The sequence below is a fragment of the Colobus angolensis genome, unplaced genomic scaffold (genome assembly GCF_000951035.1).
Source record: "Colobus angolensis palliatus isolate OR3802 unplaced genomic scaffold, Cang.pa_1.0 Scaffold105, whole genome shotgun sequence".
Taxonomy (NCBI): Eukaryota; Metazoa; Chordata; class Mammalia; order Primates; family Cercopithecidae; genus Colobus; species Colobus angolensis.
In genome coordinates this window covers 3,999,628-4,014,257 of record NW_012111475.1, presented here as the reverse complement: position 1 = coordinate 4,014,257, position 14,630 = coordinate 3,999,628, and the positions used below count along the sequence as shown (strand labels likewise).

General features: G+C 42.6%; 1 protein-coding gene across 2 annotated transcripts; it reads right to left on the bottom strand.

Annotated features, from left to right (window-relative positions):
* Positions 1-640: 640 nt before the first annotated feature.
* Positions 641-12,180, bottom strand: SAYSD1 (SAYSVFN motif domain containing 1). 2 transcript variants are annotated; one of them, XM_011944361.1, is made up of 2 exons: positions 11,862-12,180; positions 641-2,359 (listed from the first exon to the last, which is right to left on the bottom strand). In XM_011944361.1, exons 1-2 carry the CDS (start codon positions 12,066-12,068, stop codon positions 2,015-2,017), a joined length of 552 nt encoding a protein of 183 aa, XP_011799751.1. In that variant the 5' UTR covers positions 12,069-12,180; the 3' UTR covers positions 641-2,014. The 2 variants fall into 2 exon arrangements, with proteins under 2 accessions (XP_011799751.1, XP_011799762.1); XM_011944372.1 differs by lacking the exon at positions 11,862-12,180 and adding an exon at positions 6,259-6,348.
* Between the last annotated feature and the right edge of the window lie 2,450 nt (positions 12,181-14,630).

The following is a 14,630-nucleotide window of genomic DNA, read 5'->3' as shown; positions in this document are numbered from 1 at the left end:
GAATCCTTTAATGGAGGCTGCATGCTGGGTTAATGGTCAGGCTATGAGTGGAAATTCTGAGATCAATAGGCCTAAATTCGGGAAATCAAGGCTGCACCTAAAGCCTAATAGTCTGATGAAAGCACCAAATACTTATTGTTCTTTCTTCTTCTCCCTGTCAGGCCTTTAATTGATTCACACCCTATTTTTCCTAATGCCATCATTACATGCACCTTTGGGAAGAGGTGAGGAGAAGTGACAAAATTATTCACAGAAAAATCCCATGCAAGATGGGCTTGAGGCAATCTAGACTCCACCTCAAAAACAGCTGCATTTCAAAAATCACTACTGAGGTCCACCCACCCACAGGTCAAGTTTCCTCTGTGCTTAAGTCTTTACCCCACTGGGATTACTAATTGGATCAAACCTCTCTAATTCAGAGTTACAGGCATTTTGTTTTAGGGGAAAGTTTGAATTATACATTTTTAAAATACAAATGAGTTCTTTCTACAGCAATGCTTACTGCCCTGAGCACTGCAGTAAAACTTAGATTAGGGAATTACTCCCTTGTGTGGGACTTTTATGAAATGGAAAAGTCCAAGGAAAGTATCAAGAAAATTAAGAAAACCTTAAGAAAATAAATCAGTCAACAAAATTGTATCTTAAATACAATCAAAACTTCATGTTTAATAGGGATTCATCTGTTTCCCATACTCTCTACATGTCCAGTTCAGACAGAAATCATGAAGAAAAGACTTTTCTGTGAGCTAGAACGGACCATCTGCTTGACCGGATGGCTCTGAGGGACAGCCAAACTCCCAATGGGCAAAGGGTTGTGAGGAAGAGCAACACATATCAGAAGAATTTTCAACAAGGGCTGAAACACAGTAAGGTTAGCCACAAAATGGAATTAATGAGAGAAGCCCCAACCCAATGGGAGTTTGCCTGAGTTTAATGAACCCAAACTCGTAACATTGTACTGGAAGAGGAAGGAACATTAAAATCCAGCCTGATTATCACTGTTTACAGAATTTCTCACCAGAGGCCCAGATGAAAAGGCTGCTTACTCTAAAGCCCTTAGAACCCTATTGTGAACTGCGCATACGAGGGATCTAGGCTGCGTGCTCCTTATGAGACTCTAAAGCGTGATGATCTGAGGTGGAAGTTTCATCCCGAAACCACCTCCACCACCACCCCGTCCATGGAAAAACTGTCTTCCACAAAACTGGTCCCTGGTGCCAAAAATGTTGGGGACTGCTGCCTTAGAATCTAAGAAACCAAGCAGCCAACAGGTCTGGAGTTACACTTCCAGCCCTCCCCTTTGTACACACTCAATTCTTCTTGCTGAACTGGCTATTAATAACCACTTGTGAAATCCCTCCCCAACACCTGCACTTAGTCCTTTGTCCCTTCCTACCTTCCTTTACTGAGTGGTGACAAAATAATAGAGAGTGGAAGATGGTGATGGGCAATGAAGAGGGACCTATTTCTGAAGAGATGTTTTAAAGATATTTTATTTTTCAATACCAGTAATGACTGAAAATGAAAGAATTAAAATAGGAAGCAAAACAAAAACAAACAAGAAACCCAAAACTTACAACCTAAACTTTCTGGGAAAAAAAAATTGCTATAAATGTTAAAAGACTTAAAGAGAACATTTACAATGCAGCCCTGATGTACCTAATCATTACTTCAAATGGCTGGATGTTTTAAGCTGAGAATCTCCCCAGTGCCTTTCTAGTGCTCTAAAATCATCCCCCAAATAGATGAGAAATGAGACAAACAGGTCTCCCTTCTTGAGTACATAATTTTTATAAATTGCATCGGACCCACAGTAAATGTACTTTAGAGAGTTTCACCAACACTAAAGATCAAATGGCAGCAAAAGATCAGGGAAAGAATGTAGAAGAACCATGCAGTCACAGAGCTAACCTGCAAGCTGCCATTTCAGGTCCTATACACCTGAAATCAAATCCACAGCCAGTGGTGAGGAAGACCACATCAGAAGTTAGCTGCATGACAGCACAGCTGGGTCCTATCTCCCTGCCAGGGGTCTCAACTGTAACTCGCGCTCCAACTGCTCTGCAGTCAGGGTGCCCTGGATGGCTTCGCAGCCCGGATTGAACACAGAGTAGGCGCTCTTCTCTCCCTCTTTCTTCTCTTCAGGGCCTCGTGTCCCAACGTACATCCAATAGAACAAGGACAGGACAAAATATGCCAGGCCAAATTCCAGTTCCACAAACAATCCCAGCAGGACCAACCAGAGAAGAACCTTCAAGAAGGTGATATTGGTCAGGAAAGACTGGTCCCAGCATGATGGTAGAGGAATGGCTATGTTCCACAGTGGCTGTGATGTGCTGCCCTGGGGCTGCGGCGCTTCCTAGGATACACAAACAAAAGAAAGAATAAAGGGTAATGGAGCTGAGATGATCAAAACTAATCTGAAAAGGCAGTTTTCATTGCTGTGAGAAGGCTGCTGGCTCACTGATTTCTATTCTCTCACCCTACTCTCTAAAACAATCTTATCTCCAAAGAACCTATGTGCTCTGCTCCAACTGATCAGCACAGTTTTGATCAGCAATCAAAACTGATCAGCACTTAGTGAGATGAGACTTAATAAAAGCCTTACAGCATTCAGACAAATTCTTATTCATGGGAGTCATTTCTTCAGATTAGTCTGCTGCTAAGAAGAGCTAATTTGTGCCCCATACAGAAACTCCTGAATAACTGATAACGCAACAGTCATGACAAATGCTTCAAACACAGTCGAAGTCAACGTTACCTTTGTTGATCTGATTAGATGACCTAAGATATTATGACTGGCATGATTCTAAAATAGAGACAGGAAACAAAAATCCTTTTCACGTTTAAAAAAAAAAAAAAAAAAAAAATCAGCCAGGCACAAACCTGTAATCCCAGCACTTTGGGAGGCTGAGGTAGGCAGATTACTTGAGCTCAGGAGTTTGAGACCAGCCTGGCCAACACGGTGAAACCTCATCTCTACTAAAAATACAAAAATTAGCCAGCATGGTGGCACATGACTATAATCCCAGCTACTCAGGAGGCTGAGGCATGAGAATCGCTCAAACCTGGGAGATGGAAGATGCAGTGAGCTGAGATTGTACCACTATACCCTAGCTTGGGTGACAGAGCAAGACGTTGTCTCAAAAACAAACAAAAACCACTGTTGCAGCCATTACTGGGCCCTCTTACCTTCCCATCCCCTGTGACTAACCTACACAGGTCATTGTCACTCACCCAAGACCCAGCCAATGTCTCCTAACTAGACTCCCTGCCTCCTATCTCTTCTCTCCCCAAGCCATCCTATGTACAACTGCTAAATGAATTTTCTTAAAGACCCATTATCCTCCTGCCCACAAATCTTCAAAAACTTTCACTGCCTATAGGATAAAATCCAAACTCCTTGGGCTGGAACCCAAGGCCCTCAATTTGTTCAACAGATTGAAATGCCAGTACACAGGCTCCTGTGCCAGATGCTAATGGCAGACACAGGTATTTAGACAGCTCTGTGTCCAGTCCACTGATCTCAGAACTCTTTGAGCATGCCCTACAATAAGGAATACATTTGAGACTGTAACCCAGAATACATATATGCAACAACCTTTCACAAGTCAACACTCACCCTCCCGGAGACATTCTCTTGTATTTCCTATTCTATTTTAAAAACATTTTTAATAGGGGACAAGATCTTCTATATTAATTTCACCGTCCACTAGTGGGTCACAGTGGTCTAGGAAATTCCATTACAACACCATCCACAACCTTTTGTTCCATAAATGACCCTTCTACTCCAGCTTAATTGGTCTTATTACCCAAAGATATTCTCAGTCCTCATCTCAGGCCTAGAATTCCATCCACTTCCTCTTTCTTCCTCAACTATTTGCCTTCCATCCAGGCAAGCACAGTTCATGAACTGTCAGCCCTGACCTCCCTGGCCATCAGGGAGGGTGACCCCTCTGCCTCCCCGAGCACCAGCTAGCTCTCCTGCTCATTGAGCACCAAACTATTAAGTACTACAGTGTCTCTCTTTTAATATAGGTCATGTCAGGTGTGATGCCAGATTGTTTAAGTACCAGGAGGCAACGTGTCTCCAGATCCAAACACGGCATCCCACACTTAGGTTCTCAATACATAGCAGAACTTTTAGTTCATCTCTTCAGTTACATCCCCTATTCTTCTTCACAGGAATATTTAAAAGGGGATCACAAATACTGGTTATCTGATTTATGATGCTTCAGAAGTTCTATTTTGTCAGAACCTTCTTTTTTTAGCATCAACACTGTAATTAGTATCTCCTCGGTTAGATTAGAAAGTCTGATTGGAGAGGCCCTTATATTATCAGCCACATCCCTGACCCCTGATACTCTAAGAAACGTCTGTGTCAGATTTGACATGCATGCACAGTACTTCTGGCCCAAGAAGAATGCATCTGGGCAGTGTACTGGGCAAGGGGGAGAGTAGCATGAGATGACAGGGCTAAGGAGGGAGGGCAGGAGGGTGGGAGCCAGATCAAGTACAGCCAGGCAGGCTGCAGTGAAGATTCTGGAAATGGGAAACAGCTGAAAGTCTAAGCAGGGAACTTATAATCCACTTTTCATTTAAGACTGCTCCAGCTGTCATCAAGAGCAGTGGTTCCCAATCCCCGGACCCGTACGGATTTGTGGCCTGTTAGGAACCAGGCCATACAGCAGGTGGTGAGCGGCCAGTGAACATGCATTACTGCCTGCGCTCCACTTCCTGTCAGATCAGCGGTGGCATTAGATTCTCATAAGACCATGAACCCTATTGTGAACTGCGCATGTGCAGAATCTAGGGCGCCCGCTCCTTATGAGAATTTAACTCATGCCTGATGATCTGAGGTGGAACAGCTTCATCCTGAAGCCATTTTTCCCCGCCCCCGGGTAGAAAAATTGTCTTCCACGAAATCCCTTGGTGCTAAAAAGGTTGGGGAGGAGGCCTAGCAAGAGAGAGCCAGACATTGACCAGGGTGGTGACAGCAGTCAGATGGAAATAATGGATTGATGGACACAAAATACATTTTGAATATACATGTTGAAATTCACAATAAACTAAATTTATTGTTTAGGGAGTATAAAAAGAAGAATGCTCCTATGCCACCATTTACTGAGAGCCTTCAAATGTATGAACTCTTGTAATCCAGGAGGCAGGCATTATTATTCCCAATTTACTGATAAGGAAACACTAAGAGGTTAAGCAATTTCCCTAAAACCATACAACTAGTGATAGGCAGAGATGAGGTCAGTCTAGGATCCTAGGATGGTCTCCTCCAAAACCCATCTTATTTAATTAAAGGCCTTTATAGGGGGTGGCAGGAGAAAGGTTAGGGAGCTAGAGGGAGATGGGTGTGGGGGGTGGGGGGTAAACAAACTGATGAAGGGAACAAAGAAGAGGAGAGATACGGACATTCCTCTGCCTCATTTGGAATTTGTCTGAGTACCACTTCCCTTCTGCTGTAAAACCTGGGTGAAGAAGTGTTTGTGACTGTTGCATCACACACAGGCATGGTCCAAGGAAGGCACTGCCATACCTCAAATATCAGGCTGCTTCCTACCTCAGGGCCTCTGCACTTGTGGTTCCCTCTGAGAGGAATGCTCCCTTCCCCTCACATATCACCTGGTTGGACCCCTCCTACTACAAACAGCAAAACTGTCACCATATGTGCCCTTGGCTTAGTCCCCGTTTTTGCCAGGATGGTTTCTTCTTGTTAAATGTCTCCTCCTTAGTGAGTTCTCCCTGCTCGGCTGATTTAAAATAGTACTCTGCTACCCTCACCCCTAATTCACTATCACAATCTACTGGTTCTATCTTTTTTCTTTCATAGCATTTATCTGGTTTTGTTTATTGTCCTCCTTTCCCTGCTGCCCAAGCTCAAATGCAAGTTGTACAAGAGTAGCACTTGTGTCTTAGTCACACTGTCTCCCAGGATTTAGGACAAAGGCTGGAACACGGTGCGCACATGACAAGATTTTTGTTGAATGAATGAATGATAGTGAGGGAAAGGGAGAAATTCAAGATAACTACTAGATTTTGGGGGGGGTGAGGCAAAGCTGTGCTTAGCCCGGCGACTCCAAAGGAGAGCCTTTGAGCAGAAAGCCAGCCTGAGCCAAGGCCTGGAGGTCAGGAGTGGTGGATGGGTATGGGGAATGGGTTCTGGGGCAGGGTGATATGCAGGGGGCTTGCCTGGGATATGGGTGGAGAGGGAAGCAGGAGGCTTCTATAGGAATTTTTAAAAGTTACCAGCATTTTTGTCCTAATGTGGAAGAAGCTCGTCACAGAATTATTTCGGGAAACTGCTTTTCTCCAAGCAAAATCTGGTAGTGGGAAGGAGGATGTGGATACTTCCTCATCAATGACTACTGAAAAGACGCAGCGGCATTGTCGGTCAGAGGGAGGCCCGGGTGGGGGCAGAGGCATCATTGTGGTCAGAGCTCGGCCCAGATGGAGGCCGCAGTGGCTTCCATCCATGGCACAGCACGAGGCAGCTGCAGCCTCGGCGGTTCATTTGTGTTGCTCCAAATGACATGGTTTAGTTATTTTGATGGCCAAGGAGTATTCCTTTGTGCATATACATTACAGTTTCTCGATCCCTTCATCTGTGGATGGACAGGAGATAAAGTTTTTAGAATCTCCATGCCTCAGATTAAAAGGTGTGGGACTTTCTCTACCAGGCTCATTCGTTGGATCTGATGTTCTCCAGATTTCTTCATGTGGCTACTAATGGGGGATTTCCCAAAGCTTTATGGCTGAAGCATATTCCACAGTGTATCTGTACGGTGGTTTCTCTATCCCTTCAGCTGCGGGTGGACAGGAAAGGTCATTTACCATGATGACTTGTAGGTTCAACAGTGTGGCTGCAAATGATGTAATTATATTTTTCTGGATGAAGAGTATTCCATTTGTGTATATATACTACAGTTTATTTATCCCTTCATCTGTGGATGAACAGGTTTCTCCACATGACTGCAAATGGATTTCATCCATTTCTGTGGTGAAAGGGTATTCCATTCTGGATATATATTTCAGTTTTGTCATCCCTTCATTAAGGGAATAACAGGTTCAACTGTGTGGCTCCAGGGGATATGATTTCAGTATATGTGCATGGCTGAAGGGTATTCCATTGTGAATGAATACTACAGTTTCTGTATCCCTTCATCTGTGGATGAACAGGTCTTTCTCCATGTTGCTGGAAGTGGGGTGATGTCCTAAAGTTTGATGGCTGAAGAGTATTCCACTATGCATATATCCTACAGTTTCTATATTCCTTCATCTGTGGATGAACAGGACTGTTTTACATTTGGCTCATGCCAATGGCCATGTGGAAGCAGTCACTCTCCAGGTGAACTGAAAATGCCAGACTGACATCGGTGACAAACGAAACAGGATACCTTTGATGAAGGCTGTACATTGCCAGGAAGAGATCTGTGTCATCACTCTGCTAGAACGTGGCACCAATCCAGATCTTATGGATGTCTACAGCAACAATGCACTACACTATGCTATCTACAATGAGAACACACCACTGGCAGAAAAACTGCCTTCACACCATGTGAATACTGAAGTGCTGAACAAGCATGGAAACACACCACTTTTACTTGCTATAGTTTGCAAAACACAGCAAAAGGTGGAATTTTAGTGAAGAAACAAGCAAATGTACATGCTGTTGATAGGTTGAAAAGAACAGCCCTCATGCCTGTTGTACATCATGGCTTGTCAGGTATAGTTAGCATTCTTCTTCAACAAAATATCTCCATACTCAAGAGTATGTATTAACAGACTGCAGAAGATTATGTATTTCTGATGGTCTGACAAACACAACAAATTTTGCAACATTAAAAAAAAACATACTTGAAAACGGTCTTCAAAATGACAACCCAGAAGAAGCATCCAAGAAGAATGCAAGTTTGAAAAAAGGAGGAGCAAGTGCAAAAGATTCTGGGAGTTCTGAAGCATCTGCATTCAGCATTTTCAAAAAACTATGTGTTGATTCATGCCCTAAACTGGATGATGAAGACTTGACTTTTACTACCAAGCAGAGTATCCCTGAGAGTGTTTCAAAGTCTTTACTTGGACCTTTATATAAAAAAGGAAAAAATACATAGTAAATGGAAAGGGAGAAGGGCCTCCTGAAAAACATCCTTCCCTAAAGCCTACCATGGAAATGAAAGATTCTTCTGTGAAGAAAGCAACAGAAAGGAAGAATGAACAAACATCCAAAGCAGAACAAGAAGTACAAGTGACCTCAGAGGAAGAACAAGAAAAGCTTGAAAGTGAAAATAAATAGCTACAGGTTGAAGAAGCTAGAAAGAAGCACAAAAGTAAAAAAAAAAAAACAAAAAAAAAACAGTATCAAAAAAACCTGTAGGATAGTACATCTGCTGACGATGATGATAAATTAATTCAACAAAGGAAGAGTGGAAAACCCATCAGCAATTTCCTAGGAAGGAGAATGAAGAGCATGCTAGGCCTGCAAAGAAAATGTCAAATGAAAAGAAAAAGGTCAAAAAGCAAACTCATTTAGAGATGAACCTGATGACTTAATTCGGCTATCTAAAACAGCTTCAGAGGATCATGAGGAACCTTACCCTCATTATAAGAAGTTTATGATGCTCATTAAGCAACATGGAATGGATTATAATGATTCTCATATCCTAATGGAAATCCAGAATGCATTTATTTCTGTGAAAAGTCCCTGGACCTTAAAAAAAATTATCTGTGAACAACTTACACTAGACAATAAAAATATGAAAACTGAGTTTAGTGTACTGAAGGAGCTATCCAAAACACAAGAAATGAAGTCACAGTTCAATATTAAAAAGTAGAATGGAAACAAGAACACCACAAGAGCAAGTTTGAATGCACCTTAAAAGAAGAAGATGAGAAGAAATGCCAATATGTTGTATGAAAACATTAGGGAAGAGTTAGAAAGGAAAGTGGAGCAACATAGGAAAGAAGTTGAAGTAAAAGAGCAGCTTGAACTGACCATCGGATCACTAGAAATGGAATTGAAGGCTTGAAGAAATACTTTAAGTCAAGATTCTTGCAGTCATAGAAAAAAGAAAGACCTGATGCATGAAAATTGTTTGTTGAAGAGAGATGCTGCCTTTATTGTGTATGTAAGTATACACAATAAAAAATAAGAACCTCAAAAAGGAAAAGAAATATTTAAGGACATTGAAATTATTAAAGAAATGAATGATGACCTTCAAGAGACTATAAAACTCAATGGAAAAATGTTAACAAAAACAGTATCCCAGTATGGTCAACAGCTTAACGACCTCAAAACTGAGAACACAATGCAAGTCTTAGCTGGAGAAGGAAAAACAAAATAAGGGAAGACTAGAAGCTGAAGTTGAGTCATTCCATGCTAGATTGGCTGCTGCTATAAGTGAGCGCGATCAAAGTGTGAAAACAAAAAGGGACCTAGAATTTTAGAGAGAGCACAAGACGTTTCTTTACAAGAAAGAAAATGAGTTCTGGTACTTCTGAATTAAAAGACAATGAGTTTTTAACTGAGCAACTTTCTGAAGCTCAAATTAAATTCAATACCCTAAAAAGTAAACTCCACGACACAAGAAATTCTCTCAGAGGAAAGGTTTTGGTTTTATAAAGTGTACAAAAGGACCTAAGCCAAGTAAATCCTTTGGAAAGTGGGACTATGTAGAGGAGAGAATATCTCAACTACAACATGAAAATCTGCTGCCTCAAGAACTAGATGATGCTCACAAGAAAGAGGTACCTTACAAAAGGTAATTAATATCCAAGGATGCTGCCTTGAGAGTGAAAAGGAAGGTCTTCTGCTAGAAGGGAAAAATAAGGAGTTAATCAATGAATGTAATCATTTAAAAGACTGTTTCAGTACGAAAAAGAGAAAGTTGAAGGAGAAGTAAGTATCAAAAAAAATGAATATTCTCAAACTCCCAGAAGGAAAATTTAAAATATTTGGCTATGGCTACATGTTGAACCTAGCTGAATATGAAAATTAATAGATGAAAAATGTGTTTACCATACTGTATAATTCCATTTACATGAAACATCCGGAAAAGACAAATGTATAGAGATAGAAAGTAGATTGACGTTTGTGCAGGGCTGGGGTTGGAAACGGGTAGTAACTGCTAACGTGCATGAGGGGTCTCCTTGGAGTGATGGAGGCGTTCTAAAGTGGGATTGTAGTGATGGTTGCATGACTCAGTAAATTTACTAAAAATCTTTGAATTGTATGTTAAAAGAGATAAATTCTGTAGTATGTAAATCTTATTTCAATAAAGCTGTTTCAATTAAAACACAAAAATTAAAAATAATTTTTAAAAAATAGAATGCTAAAGAAATCTCTGACAGGCCACAGTGTGCCATCAAAATTATCTGACATGAATTGTAAATTAGAATTTTTCTTTTCTAAACTAGAGGCAGAATCTGAAGAAAAAAAATTAAATGAGAATTTTCACACCAGAGCAAACCCAGAAATGGTAACAGTCAATGAAAAGGAGCTTAAGGCAGAGTCCCTTATGAAAAACAGAGCAATTAACAAGAAACTGGAGGTCCAGCATTTCCTCTCATCCTTTGGCCATCAGCTTTTGGGTTCTCAATAATGGAAGTTTTTCTCTGAGTTCAGTTTCTCTGGGTCCAACTCAATGATCTCATTCCTTTGGAAATAAGACATACAGTCAAAAGCTCATTGCGTGGGTTAGACATTGTTTTTAACTGCAGAGAGAAAAAGAATAAGGGAAATGGTTTCTAAAATCTTAAGCAAGTGTTGTACTTAGAAAGTTCTAGTCAACAACAAAATTATCCAAAGACAATTAACACAAACTGCACACAAGGAAATGGATTGTTTGAACTCTGCTGCGCTCTTTTCACCTTTCTGCAAGTCACCTGGAATCCTGTATATCACTGAGAAGATCAAATCAAAATTAATAGGTTCACTAATTTTTAAAAATTCCCTCAAATCAAATGTTGTGCAATAATAGATGAACTTAACGGAAATAATTTTAAGGCGAGCAAGGTACACTTTTCTTCCACTACATTTTCATTTTAAAGGGAATTTTTTAGTTCTTATTACACTTACGAGGAACAAAGCACTTGGCACAAATTATTACAAAGCACTTCTCCCTTGATACGTTTTGTCTTGTATTTCCACATAGACATTTCAATATCACCGCAAGCCACCTTACCATTTTACTGATGAGTTAAAACTAAATGAAAACACAAAAGGATGCAAATTAAATTCATCTGCAAATTAAGAGATTATCAAAAGAATTAAATGTGAAAAGGTTTTCATACTAAATCACTTTCTGTTTTTGTCTTGAACATTGACTGTGGAACCTGAATAAGCTTCTGCCACTACCGCAGTTTCAGTTACCACACTTTGGTAAATTCTGTATTCAAATGCATTTCTAAGTCACAGGCTATGTGGGCTACTAGCTGCATGTGCCCCAGGTGCAAATCAAATGAAGTTTTAATTACTGCTACTTTTGATCAGTATCCAATTAGACCTTTTACCCTCCATTAGCAGAGGGCTGTGGCTCAACTTGGTTGTGGAGAGGTTTCCCAAAGCCACAGGACGTCACGATAACTCAATTCGGGGTGAATAAATTAAGGGCAGAGGTGCTTTCTTCCAGGACCCTCGACTCTCGCCTCCTGCCTCGAATCAGGAGCTGCATCGGTCGCGGGCTGGAAAGAAAATGTCAAAACCGGTAACAGTGCTGACACATGCGGCGGGAGATGAGCGGTCCAGCCCTAGAGCAGGAGGGCGGCGCCAGCAGCCCCGCCTCCGGCAGCTAGGGCCGCCCCTTCGACTGTGGCTCCGAGGCCAGGTCCTAGGGCGGAGGTTTCCGTATTCTCACCTGAACTAGGCCGGGCTGGGCCCGGGCACTTGCGGGCCTAGGTTTCCACACCAGGAACCGCTTTAGCCACCCTGAGACTGCCTTTAGAGTCGCTGCTGCTTCCGCCTTCTCTCCTGGGGTTTGTGCGCCCTGACTGGCAGCGCTGGGTTGGGCTGCCAAACTCGCCCGTTTCCGCGCCGCCCGAAAGTCAGCTAACCGTTGTTCCATGGCGCGCGCCTCGCGTCCGTTGGCCGGTAAAGGAGCGCGCGCTCGCAGGCCGCACAGCCGTTGCCTCCTCTAGTCCCGCGCCAGGCCGCCGTGCGCCTGCGTGGCAGGAGCCCCTGCTGCGCGTGCGCAGTGGTGTGACCCGCGTCCACTTCGTTTGTGAAGTCTAGCGGGTGGTGTGTGTCCTCAGCCGTCCTCTCTTCACAGGCATGTGGACAAAGTGTCACCTCCTCAAGCCAAGTCTAAAGCACAGGGGTGCCCCATTGCCCCTCTCCCAAGGGCCACTCTGCCTTGCTCCATCTCACTTAAGGGCTTGAGTCCCCACTGATCCGGCGTCCTGTATTCGGGATCTCTGTTGTTGGGCACCAGTGAAGAGCGCCACAGTGAGAAGATGGTTCCAGGGCATGGGAGAGGCCCGTGATCCCTAGGACGTTCCAGCGTCAGGAGAAAAACAGGCTACATCCTACCCTTTTATCAAGGGTATGCCAATCTTAGTACCTGGGGGTGACTTTCTCACTGCTCACAAAGCAGGCTGTGCAGCTCCATCACTGCTCTTGCCACGTTGAAAAATTGTCTCGTTTTGTGTCTAGATACGTGAGAACCTTAAAAAACCAACAACAAAATCTTTCATTGGGGTGCAACATAAAATACACATATCTTGAGAGTATGGCTCAGTAGATTTGCTCTTATGCATACACCTGTGTAACTACTACCCAGATGGAGATAAAGAACATTTCCGTACTCTGGGAGTTTCCTTGTGCCCTCTCCCAATCAGTACCCTCCCAAAAGGACACAGTTCAGGTTGGGGCTGTTTTATACGTTCTTAAAGCTGTAAGTATCTAGCTAAGTGTCACTCACATAATTAAGACTCAAATATTTGTTGGATCTGGCTGAGGTTGAATCGAGAAATTAGACAAATTAGAACGGAGTCATCCATTCCTTTAACAAACGTTTACCTAGGGCCTGCTCTGTTTCAAGTCACAGGCACTGGGGATGCTGGGATGAAAGGAAAAAACAAACAAGAAAACCTGTTTTCTTAGAGCTTACACTCCAAATGGAAAGACAGACAATAAACAAATGTGTAACTACATGTTTCATATCATATCAGGTACTGATAAGTGCTGTGAAGAAAAGTGAAGCAAAGTAGGCAATGGTGGAGGTATTAGAGAAGACCTCCCTGAAGGTTTGTCATTTGAGCATAGAATTAAATGATTGAGTGAGGCATGTAGATATCTGAACAGGAGCGTTTCAGTCAAAGGAAACAAGTGCAAAGGTCCCGAGGCCTCAAATAGTGTGCTTGACCTGTTCACAGAACATCAAGGAGGCTGTTATGACTGGATTGGAAGGAGGGAGAGGGAGGCAGGAAGGAAGGGAGGGAGGGAGAGAGGGCACGAGGGAGAGAGGGGAGGAGGGAGGGAAAGAATGACAGAAAATGAAGATGTTAGGGACAAGATCATGCAATGTAAGGCCCTGTAGGCCATGGTGAAGACTAAGTGTGTTAGGAAACAGTTAGTGGATTTTGAGCAGGAGATGATATGATATGACATATTTTTAAAGGATTACACTGGCTGATGGAAGTATAATCCTTTGATCCTTCCAGGATACAAGAATAGAAGAAGGGAAACCAGCTAGGAATAAATACAGTAGAATGAAAGACTGTAGTAGTTTGAGCTGGAGTGGTAGTGATGGAGGTCACGAGAACTGGTCAGATTCTGAATGTATTTTGAAGATCTGAATCAACATGGCGTGAGACGGATTGGATGTGGAATGTGAGAAAAAAAGGTATCAAGGATGACAGGGCCAGCCGTGGTGGCCCATGCCTATAATCCCAGCACTTTGGGAGGCCGAGACAGGGGGATCGCTTGAACCTGGGAGTTCAAGAACAGCCTGGGCAACATAGCAAGACCATGTCACTAAAAAAAAAAAAAAAAAAAAGATGACAGTTTTCTTCCATTGCTACCCCACTCGTCCCACTCCCGCATACACACACACATGCCCTGAGCAACCAGGCAAATAATGATGGAGCCCTCTACTGAAATGAGGGCATACTGGGAGGAGAGGATTACAGAATAAACATTGAAAGTTTTGTTTTGGACATAGAAAGAACTTGAGATGCCTATTGGATATCCAAAAAATAGGCAGTTAGATAGTGAAAATGAATTGAGGGGAAAGTCAGGACCGGAGGCACCCACTGGGATTCATCAGCGTGTGTATATTTAAAGCTGTGAGACTGGATAAGATCAAACAGTGTGTGTGGATACCAAGAGATTTGAGGACTGAGCCCTGAGTGGATTAGAGATGGTTTGTAAGAGAAAAGAATGGGATTACACCACAATGTCCTCTCTTTGAGAAACCACAGAGAAACTTTCTTGCCCATTTTGGTGTCAGGTGTACGTCTGCTTCTCTTGAGAGATGGGATTCTTTCACTGATTTTGTCTCCCACTTGATAATGACTCTAAGACCTTAGACCCACATCTTGCAGGCATATAGAATTAAGGCATATGATTTGTGGGCGGTTGCAGTCAGGGTCCCTGACAGGAAACATGGCACCTTCCAAAGGGTGAA

Coding starts and splice junctions, on each gene's coding strand:
- SAYSD1 (XM_011944361.1), bottom strand. CDS start 12,068: ATGGAACAACGGTTAGCTGACTTTCGGGCGGCGCGGAAACGGGCGAGT. Junction 2,360..11,861: donor CCCAGCCCGGCCTAGTTCAG/GTGAGAATACGG, acceptor TGTGTATCCTAG/GAAGCGCCGCAGCCCCAGGG.